Below are 18852 nucleotides of genomic sequence, written 5' to 3' on the forward strand. Positions count from 1 at the left end.
GATTTAGTTTTCTCTATGTTTAATACAATTCGTCAAGTACACCCTGCTCCTCCCTCTTGCGAGGTAGGTGGTGGACCCCAAAAAGCAGTTTTGGGTTCCACCATCACCTCGCAAACGTGACAGAACTCAACTGGACCCTGAGCTCGACATAGCGGGGGGCATGTCATTGCCTACTTCCTTTACTGTATTCTAAAGAACGAGGTGGTAATTTACCAAAAGTATTTGCAAACCGTCAAACAAATGTTGAAGAAAGATAAGATATCCTTTATTTGTCCCACACTGGGGAAATTTACAGCCACCAGCAGCAAGAATGTAGGTAGAAAGAAAAAAGAAGAAAAAAAACAACAAACACAGTTCAATTAAGTGCAATATAAACACAAAATGGATAAATCGCAGTCTTTGAATTGTCTTTCACATCATTTAATTATTAATTATTATTATTATTGTTATTTATATTCAGCAGCCTGACAGCAGTCGGTAGGAACGAGTGTCGGTATAGAAAGTCTTAAGGAGCGACCCCCGAACCCCAAAAGACCTCCGTTTCCTGAGTAGGAAGAGTCGGCTCTGTCCTTTCCTAATCAGGGTGTCCGGGTTTGTAGACCAGTCCAGTTTGTTGTTCAGAATAAATGGAAGTAGAAGAAGCAGTAGTCATGGCAAAAAATGTGTGACGTATAGCTAGTTCAGCATATGGCTTCCTTACACCACAACATGGATTTACAGCAGTAAAAATCATGATAACCAAACAGGATTCTACCTTTGGCTACTGGACGACATTGCGATAGTTATAAGCATACATTTCATCCAAATAGAACTCGTTTGCAGCCATCAACACAGGGTGCGTTGGTAAATTCATTCTGATACCCTGACAAAACGTTCAAGGGATTGAGTGTGTGCATCATTTCAATATTGTAGGAAGGAAGAGTTCAATTTTCCTGGCTTTTGGGGCACAATTTTTCAGCCAGAATTAATATATTCTCTTGCAATTCGTTATTAAAAAAAGAAAAAACCCAAACACAAAACTGGTTGATCATCGGTTGATTTAATGCTTCACACATTTCCCTTTGTTAGAGAAAGTCAAGATTTCCATTGGGGGAAAAGGTCTAATGGAAATGTATAGATATGTGCCTGGCATATGACAACTTGGTCAATTATTTTGCATGTAAAGACTTCTACGATGAACTAAAGGCAGAAAGTTGTGAGGTGTGTGAGACAATTCAACAGTGAGCCAGAAAAATACATCTTAAACAACATGATCTAAGCAAGGCAGCCCAGCACGCCTGACTCGTCTGGGTTTCATATTCAGGCCTCAGTTTTTCTGTGTGGAGTTGGTGCTTCCTCCCCGTGCCTTGGTGGGTTTTCTCCGGAGACACTGGTTTCCTCCCACATTAAGTTAATGGAACACTGCCCATAGGTGTGATTGTGAGTGTGAATGGTTGTTTGTCTACATGCGCCCTGCACTTGGCTGGCAACCAGTTAAGGGTGTACCCCCGCCTATTGGCTGACGACAGTTGGGATAGACTCTAGCACACCCGCGACCCTCATGAGAAGTGGTTTGGATAATGTATGGATGGATGGATCTTTCTTGCTTTTTTTCTTTCTTTTTTTTTAATGGGGGAGGGGGGGGGGTTCAAAAACGAAGCCCTTCCAACAAGTACAGTACAGTGTTTTAAAAAAAATAATCTTTGATGTCTTTTTATCGGGTTTCAGGATAATTTGGTTTGGAATAAGTAGCATGGCCTTTCTCAATATATAATTCTCAGAAATGCCTGTAATTTGGAACTGGAATGATGAATGGATGATGGACAACCAATGATTAAAGTTCCTTCTGTCTCATATTTATAATTGAACATGTTGGTTGCTTTATGTCAGGGATTGTATTTTTATTTTTTTTGATTATTTACATGACATGTTTCCGTGGAGGTCATTCGCCTTCTTCAGAGTGTCAGATGATGGTGCTTGACACATCTTTATCAGGTGATGTTCAATGAATGAATGCATTTCAAAGATATAGATAGATAGATAGATAGATAGATAGATAGATAGATAGATAGATAGATAGATAGATAGATAGATAGATAGATAGATAGATAGATAGATAGATAGATAGATAGATAGATAGATAGATAGATAGATAGATAGATAGATAGATAGATAGATAGATAGATAGATAGATAGATAGATAGATAGATAGATAGATAGATAGATAGATAGATAGATAGATAGATAGATAGATAGATAGATAGATAGATAGATAGATAGATTCTAAATCCCCAACGGTGAAATTCAAGGTCATTAGTAGAAACACGTACATTCATACACGGTGCACGACGTCAACCAAGAAGACACAAAGCCTGGGGCATGTAAACATGAAAAAATAAATAAATAAACAAACAAACAATAATAAGGCAAACATTATTCACAATGGTTGCAAGAGCCATTTGCCCAGTCTAATGGTGGCCAGTACAAATGAGCACCCGAATCTCTCAGTCTTGCAGCGCATGGAGAGGAATCTGTTACTGTGACTGCTGATGCCGTAGACAGACTTCATCTTCCTCCTCATTCCACTCTCCAAATGCGCCTTCCTCCCCATCATTGCCACACACTTCCTTAAAACTTTATCGTGGCGGTTCACTTCCATACCCGTAATGTTCGCCAGCACACCACAGCAAAAAAATACAGCACTGACCACAAAAGTGTTTAAAAAAATTAAACAGCATCGCATTGCAGATATCAAAAGATTTTAACTATCTGAAAAAGAAAAGTCTGCTCTTTCCCTTTTTTATATGTCCAGTATGCATTCCAAGTGGACACGCAGAAATTTCTATGTGGTGACCACCCCTAATTTGAATGGGCAGATGCTGAGATCTTCGCCTTTCAAAACCCACAACGATTAATTACGCAGATTCAAATGAACAGGTTCAATGTCAGGCTTCCACAGAGTTTGCTGATGATCTGATCATTTGAATCAGGTGTGTTGCAACAGGAACTTGGAAAACATGCAGGACAGCGGCCTTCCAGGACCTGAGTTTGACACCTATGATGCATTGTATTGTATTGTATTAGCTGTATTCAACACCAGCCCTTTGTCTCTGCTCCACTGTGTGAAGTCACAAATCACGCTCCTGTATTCCCCTTGAACCTCTCCTTTTAGACAAGCCACCAAATTTTGTCAGAAATAGGAAGAAAATACTCAATATCTAAGTACACTTTGCTCCGATTAGGTCGCTTTTTTCCATAATTTGATCTAGTTCGGGTCATGGGCATGCTGGAACCTATCCCAGCTGTCACTGTGTGAGAAGCGGGGTGCACCCAGAACTACTCTCACCACAAAAGGCGATTCAATATGATTCTCGATACATAGTGTACAAAATGATGTCACAACTTTCAAATTCCATTCGGTGGGATTACATCTTGATTTGATCCTGGGCCGTCAGTAAAATTTGAGCCGGCAATGGGGCACTCTGAGCCGGCCATCGCAGCGCGCTGACCTGGTTGACCTCCACGGTGATGCCTTACGACCTCATGGCCGGCGAGCGAATAGCCAGAGGTGGATTCACCAACACAAAGCTACTGTCTCAGGCTGGTTCTCAGTTGTAATCAGATTTTTCTTTCTTTTTTTGAATCGACCCATTTCGTAACACTGTGCAAATTCGCAGTCACCAGATGGGACTGACCACCAATATGTGTGTCCAGTATGTTTTGCTGTGTCACTTCAAACCCAGAAATGTATTTAAAGTATGTGTGAAAGCGTACGTTACAATACAATACAATACAATACATGCTGATTTATATAGCGCTTTCACAACATCGGCAGCTGTAACAAAGCGCTTTACAAAACAGTTAACATAAAGTAAAATAATAAACACAACACATAACAAGTGGTTAGAACTGCATGACTGTCCGTGTTTTATGTTAAGATAAGGATATCTTATCTTAACATAAAACATAAGGATATCTTATCGTAGATAAGGATATCTTAACATAAAACACGGACGGTCATGCAGTTCTAACCACTTTTCCATCACACGCTTTGTTGTTTGAAGCGGGTTGAGATGAAAGAGGAGAGAATCAAAGTGTCCTTTAACCAGTGGATCAGAGACGTCATGCTCAAAATGTGCACACGTCGGCGACAAGCTAAGTTTCAAAGTCAACAAGAAGCTGTAGCATCCATTGACGAAAAAAGAGATTGGTTCACTTCTCCTGTCCCATGGAAATCCATTTCAATTCCAAGCGACGACTCATGGTTCCAAATACGCATCGGCGCTCTTCGCCAACGCTCCTCTCTCCTCATCCTCAACTTCAGCGGCCATCCATCCAGCCGCACCAACGCCAACTGTCCAACAGCGCTGACATAGCCACTGAACAAATCGGGGTTGTGAAAAATGCTGCGCATTGCTGGCGCAAAAAACACAAGCACCCCAGGTCTGTCCAGCACCGACAGTCAATGGCGCCGACATTCCTCCCAATCAAAATCTGTGCTGGTACAGGCGTGCTGCCGAGAAGGCGCAACCACCAAGCACAGATACTGCTCCTTTGACGAATGTCGTGGCCAAAAAGCGCTGAAAACAGTCCATATCAGGTCCACACAATGAAACAACAAACAACACGTGACAAAACAAAAGACGAAAACAGCAAAAAAAGAACAAAAAAGCAAGGCTCTTGAAGAGCACTTGCCGAAGGCTGCCTACCCGGGCGCCATCTTGGTTGTACGTTGATGAATACATATTCCACGCACTGTGCCTCAACACACCACAATTCTGGTTACAAAACAGATAGAAGCCATTTATTCCTCACCTCCCCCGAGGTTGACAGCTGATGAAAAGTTTCAGCTTTGTACAAGACACAGGTGTGTTGTTTCCGTCAGCCATTTTTCCCGAGTTGAGCGGGCGTGAAGTAACCACAAATTGGACTGGGACTTGAATCATGAGTTACTAAGTCACAGTGACAATTCTGCTCGTGTTTGGAGGCCTTTTCTTTTCACAGCGTATGGAAATGACAAACCTCATATATGTCAAGCTTAAACCATTCAAAGACTCCTTTTGACCTTTTGTAGAACAGTGATAAAAAAGTACAGTATTGTGATGGCATGAGAACTCTCTGAAGGAAAACATACCATGAAATCTTGACCTTAAAACGTACCAGCACCGAACTATACAGTTTTTACAAACCAAAATGTCACACATTTAAAGAATGAGGCTATTTCTCTGTCAGATGGCATCCCAGTAGCTTGAAACAAATGGAAATTGGTATGCTGCCTAATCTTTCGACTGGAAACACATGATGTGGTGAGAGTAGTTCTGGGTGCACCCCGCTTCTCACCCATGATGTGATAACATAACATGGTCCATTGTATTTGGCCCGATGGTCCAGTGGTTAGCGCGTCGACCTCACAGTGCAGAGGTCGTGGGTTCGATCCGGCCTCCCTGTGTGGAGCTTGCATGTTCTACCCGGGCCTGCGTGGGTTTTCTCCGGGTACTCCGGTTTCCTCCCACATTCCATAAACATGCATGGCAGGCTGATTGAACACTTTAAATTGTCCCTACGTGTGAGTCTGAACGCGGACGGTTGTTCGTCTCTGTGTGCCCTGCGATTAGCTGGCAACCGGTTCAGTGTGTCCCTCGCCTACTGCACAAAGACAGCTGGAATAGGCACCCCCTGCGACCCTTGTGAGGATAAGCGGATCGGAAAATGGATGGATGTATGTAGAACAATCTTATTCATTATATTCCAAGGATGTGGTCCATTATTACAATGATCACACATTGTCAACATCTCTTATCATTTCTGTGATGTCCCTGTTCATTAGAACAGGAACATGTTCAGACTACCCAATAATGTTTTAACCAGGGGTTTTCTCTCATATTTCGTTTCTAAATTCAAGACAATCCCGATTTTAGGTCATTTCAAGCAACATTTGTGGCTGTTGTCCCTCTTAGACTCAACCTCTTTTAATCCACCCAGGCAATACTGCAGGGGTGCCCAACATTTTTTGACTGAAGATCTCGTTTTCGATTATACAAACTTTCCGCGATCGATCCGTTACTGCACACGCGTGCAATAGGCACACACTTACACACCATGCCATGATGAACAACTGCCATAACAGCCCCTAAGATGAATGAAACATAAATATAAAGTAGACAGAAGAGTTTGTGAAAATCACTGCCGACCTTCGTCGAGACCTGGGAGGCATAGGACGCACTTTTGCAGCAATTGTAGCATGAACAATATTCAGCGTTCAACGCCGTATCCTGAAGTCAATGTCTGTGAGCAAATCTGGACTCTGTCTGACATCAAATCAATTTGAGCACAGAAGCTCTGGCTCATAAAATCCATACAAAAGTTAAATAAAAACTAGAAGAAATTAATCATCATCATTTGCATCATTTAGAAGTATTTAGCATTTGATTGGCTTGTCTTTGTGGGACATAAAATTTGACATGATGATGATCACAAACAATTAAGTGTGATAAATAGGAACAAATAGTGAGGAAAGGGGCAAACACTTTCTCCGGGCACAGGATGATATAAATGCCTCCAAGACTTGGTCATGCCTTCTGTAAGAATATGCCATGCTCTTTCTTGCAAGTTTCATTCTGGTTTGCTTTCTGTCTATCTGAACTGGCTGGGAGACCAATTACTGTGTGGCTTTCAAGAAGAAAAAAGGAAGGGGAGCAGGTAATACGAGCACTAAGAAAGACAAGAGAATGTGGATTTGTTTTAACCAACTCAAAAGGATAAACCAGAGAAATCCATATCTGGTATCAATGCTGCAGCGGTGCCCGTTTCTCTTTCAACACCCTCGAGCCACCTCAGATGGGGTTCTCTCTATTTGTTTTTACAAGTTTGTGTCTGAGTAGGGGATCAAAGTGCAGACCACACACATGACTACAAACACTTGGTGTGCCTTTGGTTAGTTTCAGGTTTTAGCTCATTACAATCTCAGTGCATGAACAGTCTGCACCTGTGACACTACTAATTTAATAATTAAAATATATATTTTACCAATTATAATCCCTCAACGGAAAATACAAATTGCACTCTGCTGTACATGTTTTGTGGCGCACCACGCAGTATCAGATTAAACACACATGCAGGCACACAAGGAGAGAGAAGGGAGCGCAAACAATGCTTCACAGATGAGCCACTTGCACTCAAGCTACTAGATATTCATATATGCATTGCGATACGATGAGTTGCATGTTGTACTCTGGTAATCTTGAAACATGTTCCTCGTAGTGGATATATATGAGGCAGAGTGGACACCCACCATTCGCAGATAAGGACAGGGTCATCCCGTGAATAGTCAAAATATGAGTGCAATTGATGGTCATTGAAATGCAATAGGAAAAGAAGATGTTTTATTTTCTAAACCCATAAAATTCTTCAAAAAATGATAATTAACCTCCAATATACTTTTTTTTTTAAACGGGAAATGCCGATCCAAAAAAAATAGAGAACCAAAATTTTAAATATTGGAACAAAATAAGTTGGGGTGGGGGTGTCAGCATATTCAGGAATCTGAGTATGTGGGGGTTCATTGTATAACTAATACAACTGCAGTATAATGTGTAATTTGAAAAATGGAATGTCTTTAATCAGTTTGGCCTGATTTTGGTCCAATACTTTTCCTGCATAAATGTTTCACGGTGGATTCAAACCAGTGTTTTTAAATCTTTTTCGAGCCAAGTCACATTTCTTTCATTGAAAAAAATCCCGCGGCACACCACTACCTGAAAATGTGAAAAAAGCGTATTTTAAGAATTAAGTGTTATATTGTTACCATAAGCGGTTTTTTTAAACATTGAAAAATAATGTAAAATTATAACACAGGAATCAAATCAACATCAATCCAATATTTGGTGCATTCATTTTAATGGCAAGTAAAATATCGTCAATTACAACTTTAACATGCTCAGGGACGGATTTTGTTCTGTGTGACAGTATTTAATGGTATTTAATATGCATGTTTTGTTAGGGTTGGAGCTATAATTTGAGTCTCGTGATGAATTTAAAATCTTTACTGGTGGAATGCATAAAAAATATTCAGCGTGCTATCAGTCTGAGTCTTCACGTTTTTTTAAAATCTATTCCAAACATGATGCTTCCGCCACGATGTACGACAGGGGGATGATGTTTTTCGGATTACTTTTACGCCCAAAAAAAATAATTTAGCCCAGAAAGTTCAATTTTGGTCTCATCTGATAAGAGCACCTCCTTCCACATGTTTGTTGTGTCCCCCAGTTGGCTTGGCAAACTTCAAATGGGACTTTTCATGGGCGTGTTTGACATCTGGCTTTCTTCTTGCCACTCTTCTACATAGGCCATATATGTGCGGTGTGCAACTAACAGTTGTTCAATGGACAGATTTCCCCACCTTAGCTGTGGAGATCTAATTCGGAGTAATCATGGGCGTCTTGGCAACATCTCTGATCAGTGCTCTTCTTGTTTGGGCCGTTAATTTTGGTAGGTATTCAGTGATCTGATACGCTTTCCATCTGAATCTGACTGATCGAACAGTGCTTGTTTAAACATGTTTAAAGCTTGTTAATTTTTTTTCAGATCCCAATCCTGCTTTAAATTTTTCCATAACCTGCCTTGCGTGTTCCCTAGTGTTCATGCTGTTTGTGGCGTAATAATCTTTTCACAGACCTCTGCAGCCTTCACAGAGCAGGTGTATTTATACTGACACTAGATTACACACAGAAGGACTATTTGTCATCATCCGTCATTTAGGTCAACGTTGAATTGGCTGCACCGACAGTTAAAAGGGCAGAATAATATCACATGCCGCACTTTTCAGTTTTTTATTTTTACAAAAAGTTTATGTTTATCTCTATGTTTGAAGCCAGACATGTGGCGATGGGTCAAAAAGTTCAAGCGGATCGAATACTTTTGCAAGTCTCTGTATAGAGTACAGAGAAAAAGCATTCAAACTCTTCCAGATTTGTTGTTGTTTTATTAGTCTCAAGACATTTTGGGTCATCAAGCCAATTGCTCACAAAAAAAACGCAAGTAAATACAAAATGCAGTTTTCTGGAAAGTTGTGATCAATTTCACTGGCTACTTACTCATGCCTCCTGTAACAAAATTTTGTTACGCAAGGAATCTCTTAAATCAGGGTTAACAAACTCATTGTAGTCCAGAGGCCACGGAAAGACTACCGTAAATTCCGGATTACAAGGCGCTACTTTTTTTTTTCACACTTTCAACACTGCGGCGTGTAATATGAAGCAGCTATTTATTTTTATTATTTGTATTTATTTATTTAATTTCCATCGCGGGAAAAACCTGGAACAATAAAATTAATGAGTCTTTCACTGAGGTCCAATGAGATTGTATGACTAATCACAACTTCCGCTCTTTTTGCCATAGCGGGGGAAAAATGTGTTACCCGGCAACAGTCGACCAATAAAATTAATGAGTGGTACACAGGGGTCCAATGAAAATGTATGATTACCGGGAATCACAACTTCCTGATTTCAGTCTTTCTTCTAACCAGACAAAAAGCACATGATGCAGCTTTTAAACTAAAAGCGATCACTCTGGCAGTTAAAGAAGGAAATCGAGCTGCGGCCCATAATCTTGGCATAGGGACGGGTCAATGGTGCGAAGGTGGAGGCTCTGACAGGAGGAACTGAGCCAGTGTAAAAAGACAACCAAAGCTTTTAAAGGTGGGCCGTCGTGGTATTATGATTCATGAAACGTAAAAGCCTGTCTATTAGGGCACGCACGACGTTGTGTCAGCAGCTCCCTCCCAATTATGAGGACAAACTTGCTTCATTCCACACAATCACACAAACAAAGATAGCGGAAAATTCCATCAGCCCAGATGAAATAAGAAATATGGACGAAGACCCTCTGACGTTTGATTTGCCTCTCACTCGGACTGTAAATAAAAAAGGTGACTCCTCCGTCATACTGAAAACAAGCAGCCACGAGAGAACACAATTTACCTGTGTTTTGAGCCGCGCAGCATCGGGCCTAAAGCTGCCAACGATGATCATTTTTAAGCGGCTGACTGTAGAAATTATTTCATACATCTTTTCCCATTTATATGATTTGCATTATTGTATTGAAAGCCTAGTGGGCTGTAGTATTTCTCCTCGTAATTACGCAAATGCACATCAAGATCTCTCTTTGTCTGGCCTCTTATTATGTGTTTAAACGTAATTTCGTTGTGCAAATGCATTTATCATGCTCATAAAAATATGGAGATTATTTTAACTTGAAGAAATGTTGCGTTTTTTTCTCTGCGGGGGTTCAGCGGCCTCAACCGGAGGCGCTCCACGGTGGCAGGGACGCAGAAGCAAACCCCCGCCTACTCATTGGCCAGCGGTTTATAGTACGGTGTGGCGCATACAATTACAAAATTGATTTTTCTTCATAAGTCTGAGCATGCGACTCTTAATCAGGTGCGGTCTGTAGCCCGGAATTTACGGTAATTTGGGACATTAAGACCAAAATTGATAACAAGTTGGTGGTTCCCTGGTTATTTTACGAATTCATTCATTCCCCGAACTCATTATCCTCACTGGGGTCACGGGTATGCTGGAGCCTATCCCAGTCGTCTTCGGGCAGTAGGTGGGGGACACCCTGAACCAACTAATCGTAGGGTACACAGAGACGAACAGTCATGCGCGCTCATGCTCGCAGCAAAGGACAATTTTGAGTCTTCCATTAAACCATCCCATTAATGTTTTTCGAATGTGGGCGAAAACCGGAGTGCACAGAGAAAACCCACCCAGGCCAGTGAGAGCATGCAAACTCCACACAGCAAGGCCGGAGGCTGGAGGCCGGAATCGAGCCCTCCACCTTTGCAATGTGAAGTCGATGCGGTAACAGTCGCCTGTGTATGAAACATTGCCAGAGATAGGGCGCTTTTTTGCAGCATGATACATATTTTCAATATTTGCACCTTGGGAGGCAGGCCATTCGAATAGCTCCATAGAAGATGAATTCAAATAAAAAATGAATAGGAAATACCACCAACTATGTCACTGTCACACATTTCTGCTTCACGTAACTAAATTACACTGAAGACCCCCTTTATGGCGTCTAAGTGATGTAAATAATCATGCTGTCATTTTCTAAATTTAGAAAAATATTCTTTGTGCAACATTCAATCAACTTACCATGTTTCTTCTTTGTCTTCGTCCTATGCTGCTCTTCTCTCTGATGGTCCTCCTGGCTGCAGGGCCGACCCTCCTGATCTCGTGGAACAATACAGCCATGGAAAGGGCACTGAAAGACACAGAGTGTATTGGGTGACAAATCAGTAGATTAGATGAGCATTGAAAAACCTACTCATATAGTTGTGACCCCGGCGACTTTACTCCTCTTGAAATGAACCATTTCATGTAACCTGTAACCTCCATCCATCCATCCACCTTCTACCGCTTATCCGGGGCCAGGTCGCGGGGGCAACAGCTTTAGCAGGGAAGCCCAGACTTCCCTCTCCCTAGCTATTTCTTCCAGTTCTCCCCGGGGATCCCAAGGAAGACCCAGGCCAGCTGGGTGACATAGTCTCTCCAGAGTGTCCTGGGTCTTCCTTGGGGTCTCCTCCCGGTGGGACATGCCCGGAACACCTCACCAGGGAGGCGTTCAGGAGGCATCTGAATCAGATGCCCAAGCCACCTCATCTGGCTCCTCTCGATGTGGAGGAGAAGCGGCTCGACTCTGAGCCCCTCCCGGATGACCGAGCTTCTCACCTTATCTCTAAGGGAGAGCCCAGACACCCTGCGGAGAAAACTCATTTCGGCCGCTTGTATCTCGTTCTTTCGGTCACAACCCATAGCTCGTGACCATAGATGAGGGTTGGAACGTAGATCGACCGGTAAATTGAGAGCTTCGCACTTCGGCTCAGCTCCTTCTTCACCACGACAGACCGATACAACATCCGCATCACAGCAGACGCTGCACCGATCCGCCTGTCGATCTCTCGCTCCCTTCTGCCCTCACTCGTGAACAAGACCCCAAGATTGCAGAGGCGTGTCCACCAGGACAGCCCCACAAAAACCAGACCCTTGAGGAACTCCGGGCGGATCTCAGCCACCCCTGGGGCCTTGCCACCGAGGAGCTTTTTAACCACATTGGTGACTTCAACCACGGAGATAGAAGAGGCCACCTCAGGGTCCTCAGACTCTGCTTCCTCCAAGGAAGACGTGTTGGTGGAGTTGAGGAGGACTTCGAAGTACTCTGCCCACCGGTTCACAACGTCCCGAGTCAAAGTCATCAGTGCCCCATTCCGACTGTACACAGTGTTAGTGGTGCACTGCTTCCCCCTCCTGAGACGTCAGATGGTGGACCCAAATTTCCTCGAAGCCGTCCAGAAGTCGGCTTCCATGGCCTCACCGAACTCTTCCCACGCTCGTTCCGCTTGGCCAGTCGATACGTGTCAGCTGCCTCTGGGGTCCCACAGGCCATAATGGCTCGATAGGACTCCTTCAGCTTGATGCCGTCAAGCCACCAGCGAGTGCGATGGTTGCCGCCACGACAGGCACCAACCACCTTACGGCCACAACCTGTAACCTGATACCATGATAACTGCTGTCCCTGAAAGGGTTCATATCAAAAAAACATTTTAGAATGACTAAAACATCATAATCTTCAGGGAGGTAAAAATGCATTCATTAGTTTTTTTTTCCAATCCCTCACTTGACAGCAACTGCTATAGCACAGTAAAGAAACTCATGTGGAGTTACACACACGCATGAGTTAGAGAATGTTAAATGGGTGGTGTGATGCAGGAGGACCATGCAATGACAATGTCGCTTGGAGAAACATAATTCGAGTCGCTTTGTGATTGGACCTCTGTTGTAATCCTAGCCTGTCTGTGATGAATACCAGGAATAAACTTGAATCAGTCACTCCATCTTCAGAACACACCCTTACGTACACACAGTTAAGTGAGAAGTGAGTTTAAAATGATAAATTCTAAACATTAAATATAATGATAAATCAGAACTAAGTTGATAAATTGAGAAAGGTATTGAAATATCCATTATGAATACAAGAGAAAATTGACACAAGAGTGCCAGGGTGAGGATGTATATAATCCCGATACAAACCAAAAGTTGTAAAAATATCACGGTTAAGGGTAAAGTATGAGCCTTAATGGAGACTTCTTCGTACTTGTTCTTTTCTGATTGATATAAAAATGATTTAGTAGATATAAACACATAACGGGGTAGGACTAGATAAGTTTTTTACTTCATCCTACTCCCTTGAACATAACTGTGTTGAATGAAGACTGATTTCTTTTTTACTTTATCTACCATAAATGACATTTTCTGTCAAATTATTACTGTATATGTTTTATGTTCAATAAACAAACAAACAAACTGTCAACCAGTCACCACCTTGTGATGAGTTGGATTAGATGGTGGGGAAGGATGTCAAACATAGGATGTCAGACATAAAACTTGGAAGGCTCCCAGATTGTTCAAAAAAGAGGTTAGAGTCACCAAAGAACACACTTGCTGGCCTCTAGATGTGCAATATTTTGTTGACTTATGAAAACAACACCATTCTTTTTGGGTCCTGCATCATTTGTTAGCATTGATTTCAAATACATAATACACTGTGGAGACAGTGAAGCATGGGGTAGGATGCAAAATATATATATTTTTTCCATACTATTTACCACACAGGAGCATTCATGGATCCGTTTGAATACAGCAGAATACTTGAGGAGGTCATTGTGCCTTATGCGGTTGAGATAACCTCTTGAAGTGGGTGTTTCAACAAGATAATGGCCCCCAAACACACGAAAAAGCAAGATAGGTCATCTTATATCACTTGAACAACTGTACTTGAGATAAAAACTTGCTTGGAAAGAAAAACAGTTTCAAAGCTTGTTAAGTGTCAGGAAAATGAAAGCAAATCCCAAAAGGAACAAAAGAACAGATCTTGTTCTAGATCAGTGGTTCATAGCCTCGGTTCGATCAAATCCGATCGGTTCGGTTAATCAGTCTCAGGGGTTCGACAGAGCCTCTGCCATGGCGGTTAAGATACACCCGGAACAATATATTATATAAATAACAATTAGTTATGACACGCCCCCTTGGCCATCAGTGGCTGGTTCATTTTGTGCACAATTAAAAAACTCATACTTTATACTAAGTCTGTTTAGTTTTTTCTGTTTTCAATAAATGCATTTTTAATGTCTTGAATTTGTAAAAAACAAAAAAAGGAAAAAAGAAAAAGAAAAAAAACCCTTATTTTTCACTCATGAAGGGCTTAGTGAATGTGCATATGAACTGGTTGGTTTCGGTACCTCTAAAAAGGTTAAGAACCACTGTTCTAGATAATTCTGCTGTAATTTGCTTTTTCTATAAGCATTGGGTATTTATTTTATTTACACTTTTATTTGCACTACAAAGCAGACTTTTAAACACGCAACAGCTAAATTTAGCTATAGAAAAGTAGACATTCAGGAGCTCACTCAGAAGAGTTCAATCAATACCAACCAATATTCTACATAGACAATCTCTGTCTTGATACTGCATATCATGTGATGTTGAAATCGATCTCCACGTGTCACACGGCTGTTCCGATTAATGTAGTGGTGCACATAAACAGCAGATCAGAAAAGATCACCTCGGATTTAATCATTGTTTTCATTCACTTTGTTCTTGAGTTTTCATTCTAACTGGAGTAGATGAATCTATGTAAAGTTTACATTGTAAACCATGCCTGATATGAAGATTCAGTATGAGTGCGACCTCGGACAGTTTCATTGGTCCACGGTAACATGTTCGGAAATTTCATTCGTCAAATGTGACGAGACTATTGGGTAATGTATTGGCTCTTTAGTAAAAAACACATGAATTAACGGTGTCATCATTACAGTACATTATATTGGAAATCTGATTTTATTATAAAGCCATATCACCCAGGCCAAAATTTGTCCTGAAATGTTCTCTCCCTAACCTCCATGCTAACGTTGTACCTCTCCGACCAAAGTACACGATGTGTGGTATGAATGCTATCAATGATAATGATTTAGATGCATAATTCTGTTCTGGCTCCATTCCTGTTTATCCTCTGCACCTCGGACTTCAGACACACCACTCCAAACTGCTACTTTCAGAAGTTCTCTGATGACTCTGCAATTGTAGGCCTCATTACAGAGTGAGACGATCGGGAGTACAAGGGACTGATGAAGGACTTTGTGGACTGGTGCCAGCAGAATCACCTCCAGATCAAACCTTGGAAAACTAAGGAGTTGGTTGTGGATTTCTTCAGGAAAGAGTCCTCACCTGCACTGATGAACATCCAGGGGATGGACATAGAGAGGGTGACCTCCTACAATGACCTAGGTCAGGGGTGCCCAAACATTTTGGATCGAAGATCTACTTTTTGATCAACTAACCTCACGGGATCTACCCTTACCGGCGCGCGCACGCACACACGCACACACAAATTAAAGATTTACCTGCTTTATTTTATTTTTTAAATATATTTTTTAGTGAAAATGAGACTGATTAGTGTGCAGTGTATATTAACAAATATATTACTAACATGTACAAAGACACACAAACGGTTGTTTTTTTTTTTTCTTCTCGACACTCCTCGGATCTACTTGGGACCTGTCTTAGATCTACCGGTAGATCAGGATCTACCTAATGGGCACCCCTGACTTAGATGTTTTTCTAAACAATAAACTGGACTAGTCTACTCACACGGACACCGTGATTAGGAAAGTACAGAGCCGGGAAACTGAGGTCTTTTGGAGTTCAGGAGGTCACTCCTTCAGACTTTCTATAACTTGGTGGTGGCTTCGGCCATCCATTATGGCATTGTTTGCTGGTCACGTAGCATCTCGGCCCGGGAGCGACTGGTCAGAGGGCCAGTTCTGTCCTGGGCTGCTCCCTAGACACTCTGGAGGAGGTGGGCAACAGGAGGATGCGAGCTAAGCTAAAAGCTATGATGGACAGTCCCTCCCACACCCTCCAGCCAGCCCTGACAGCACTAGGTAGCTCCTTCAGCCAGAGACTGTTACACCCGTGCTGCAAGAAGGAGAGATACTGCCGCTCATTCCTACCAACTGCTGTCAGGCTGCTGAATAAAAAATAAAATGATGGGATGTGACAAACAATTATAAATGGCACAGCCACCTTATCTATATATTTATATTGCACTTAATTGAACGGTGTACATTGAAACTGTAACATTTGCTTAGTGAATGCAAACACTTTGTTTTTCTTCTTTCTACCCACAATCTTGCTGCTGTAGACTGTAATTTTCCCCAGTGTGGGACAAATATAGGATATCTTAATTGAATAAAGTTCTGTTACCTTCAATCGGTCTTGTCTCTTACACATCTTCCCATTGCCTAATGGTGCATTACAATAGTGGCTGACAGGAGTGAATTGCCCAGGGAAAGAGATGTATCTGCATCTGCTCTCAGCCTTAAGCTCTTTGTTTTCCACCTCTTCTTCCACATCGACTGGAACCCAGAATTGATGCTGAGAGGCTGATCTGAGAATGAAACACACAAGAAGATTTGTATGTAGATAGAAAAGTTACCGTTTGGATGTATCCGGCCTGTTTTACATATTCCAGGTATAGTACTTGGTGATCTTGCCGGAGTTAGGCTGCTCCTGGCCCCAGTAATACAAATCTAAACCAAATGGAACGACTGGAGCCTGAGAAGTTGTTTGGTCTTTGTTGGACTGAGTTGAACTGGGTTCAGATGTGCTACTGCAAGAAAAAAAAGAAAATGTGAGTAACTTTTTCAAAAATTTCAATACTATTGCAATTAAGTGTTTATTTCCACAATACAACAAAGCACCCAATAAATCAGGTGTGCATGCAGGAAAAATATATCAAAGTGAGAGGTCTGCTAAAAGGTGTTGAACTCTTGAGCACTGTGAGGGTTGAGTCCCAATTAGACGAGCGGCTCGGTAGCAAATAACTCCAATTTAAACCTTCTGCTGTACATTCATCTTAAAACCAAGCTCGGGAGACACGCAAGTGGCTATGAAGATGAGCTTTTTTTATCGTGGAGTTTTTGAATAGTTTCAAACAATATCAACATGCCTTGTTTCAAACAATATCAACATGCCTTACTGTTGTGTATCAAATTGGAGTGGGGAGGCATTAATTATTTTTTTCTTTCTTCCAAGTGGAAGCAAGCCATTTCAAAAACACTGGAGGAGCCTTTGGCTGCAAACTGTTGTCACGCATAGACGAAAAGGACATTATCAGGACTGCCTGCGTTCTTACTACTGGTTACGACGCAACTCTCTTCTCATTCATTCCCGCAATTTCATTGCATTAAACTGTGTGGACGCTGAGTGTCTGCAGCGCGGACGCTGGGCATCTCGAGAGTAGTCCCAATGAAACGAAACGAGTCATTGTATAAATGATGGTTTTGTCCCGCACATCGGACGCTCAGCATCTCTGGGAGTCTATGGACACTGGGCATTTATCGGCTGATCCGGATACTCAGCTTTTCTGCATGATGATTGGATGATCTGTCTGAGGCTGAATCTCTTTTTGATTCACAGCGAAATGTGCCAATCACCAATCTTTTGGTGTAGGCATCAATTCTCATTCTGTTCTGAGTTGAACTGGAGACTCCTTCTAATCATCTTAGCGACACTCTCTTTGTTAAAAACGACTAGCGACAGATTAATCTTTTATTTCTGGTGTGTTTTATTGTAGTTGCTTGTGTTCGCAGACTGATTTATATCACCCCAGTTAAGACCCTAGAAAAGACGCCTTGGGGAATGGAGAGTATAATTCACATGTAAATAAACGGACACATTTTATGATGAACAATGAAACTCCTCTAGAACGAAACCTACATGGGCGAAAATACCCCCTTATGTGAAAAAACTGCATTCACACCATTCCCATTCTCCTGCCCTCCGTACGACAAAAGAAAACCCTGTTGCGTTATACGAAATCATTTTCTCTGCTCCAGCCTCGTGAAGATATTCACTACAACGAAGTCTAATCCAACAGCAACCTCTACTGGTTCATTCGGAAACTGCAACAGCAACCACCACACTGGTTTACATAGTGAACGATGTTTATTTCGGTCACAGCTGTAAGTTTTCTGGACTCAACGTACTCATAGCAGCTCTGCCATTGGCTTACCGAGCATCATCCTGGCCTCCGATTGGTCAAGAGGGACCTCACTGTCTATGTGTGTAGATACTGAAGTCAAGTCAAGTCAACAGTATTTATAGAGCACTTTCGAACAGCCATCGCTGCATACAAAGTGCTGTACATGGAGCGATTTAAAATATACAATAAACAGTAAGACGAATCGGTAATAAAGGCGGTGGAAAGCACCAAGCAGTAAAATCAAGGACAAATCATGCCGAGTCGAACGCCAAAGAATACAAGTGAGTTTTGAGGAGGGCTTTAAAGATGGGCAGCGAGGAGGCTTGCCGAATGTTCAGTGGGAGGTCATTCCAGAGAGAGGGACCAGCAACAGAAAAGGCTCGATCCCCTCTAAGCCTCAGTTTAGCGCTTGGTACCTCTAACAAAGACTGGTCCACAGACCTGAGGCGCCGGGCAGGTGTGTAGGGGCGGATGAGCTCAGAGAGGTAAGGTGGCGCGAGATTATTCAGAGATTTGAAAACAAAGAGGAGGTTCTTGAAAATAACTCTAAAATGAATGGGGAGCCAGTGAAGGGATGCCAGAGTGGGAGTTATATGTTCCCTCTTACGAGTACCAGTCAAGAGGCGAGCAGCGGCATTGTGGACCAGCTCAAGGCGCTTAATGGAGGACTGGCTGACTCCAAAGTACAAGGCATTGCAGTAATCCAGCCGGGATGTGACAAAGGCATGAATTACTGTCTCAAAGTGGTTATGTGAGAGGAGGTTTTATTTT

General features: G+C 42.1%; 1 protein-coding gene and 1 long non-coding RNA gene across 2 annotated transcripts in view; one reads left to right on the forward strand and one right to left on the reverse strand.

The window, feature by feature from the left end:
• Positions 1-18852, forward strand: part of LOC127608648 (uncharacterized) — a 78955-nt gene that overhangs the window by 9988 nt on the left and 50115 nt on the right. The window lies entirely within an intron of this gene.
• Positions 1-18852, reverse strand: part of LOC127608471 (UV-stimulated scaffold protein A-like) — a 96843-nt gene that overhangs the window by 3144 nt on the left and 74847 nt on the right. Inside the window, exons 11-13 of the mRNA XM_052077562.1 lie at positions 16579-16707; positions 16302-16485; positions 11136-11244 (exon numbers count right to left, since the gene is read on the reverse strand). Coding sequence (XP_051933522.1) covers positions 11136-11244; positions 16302-16485; positions 16579-16707 — 422 coding nt within the window. The remainder of the gene's footprint in view (positions 1-11135; positions 11245-16301; positions 16486-16578; positions 16708-18852) is intronic.

This window comes from Hippocampus zosterae, chromosome 1 (assembly GCF_025434085.1).
Source record: "Hippocampus zosterae strain Florida chromosome 1, ASM2543408v3, whole genome shotgun sequence".
Taxonomy (NCBI): domain Eukaryota; kingdom Metazoa; phylum Chordata; class Actinopteri; order Syngnathiformes; family Syngnathidae; genus Hippocampus; species Hippocampus zosterae.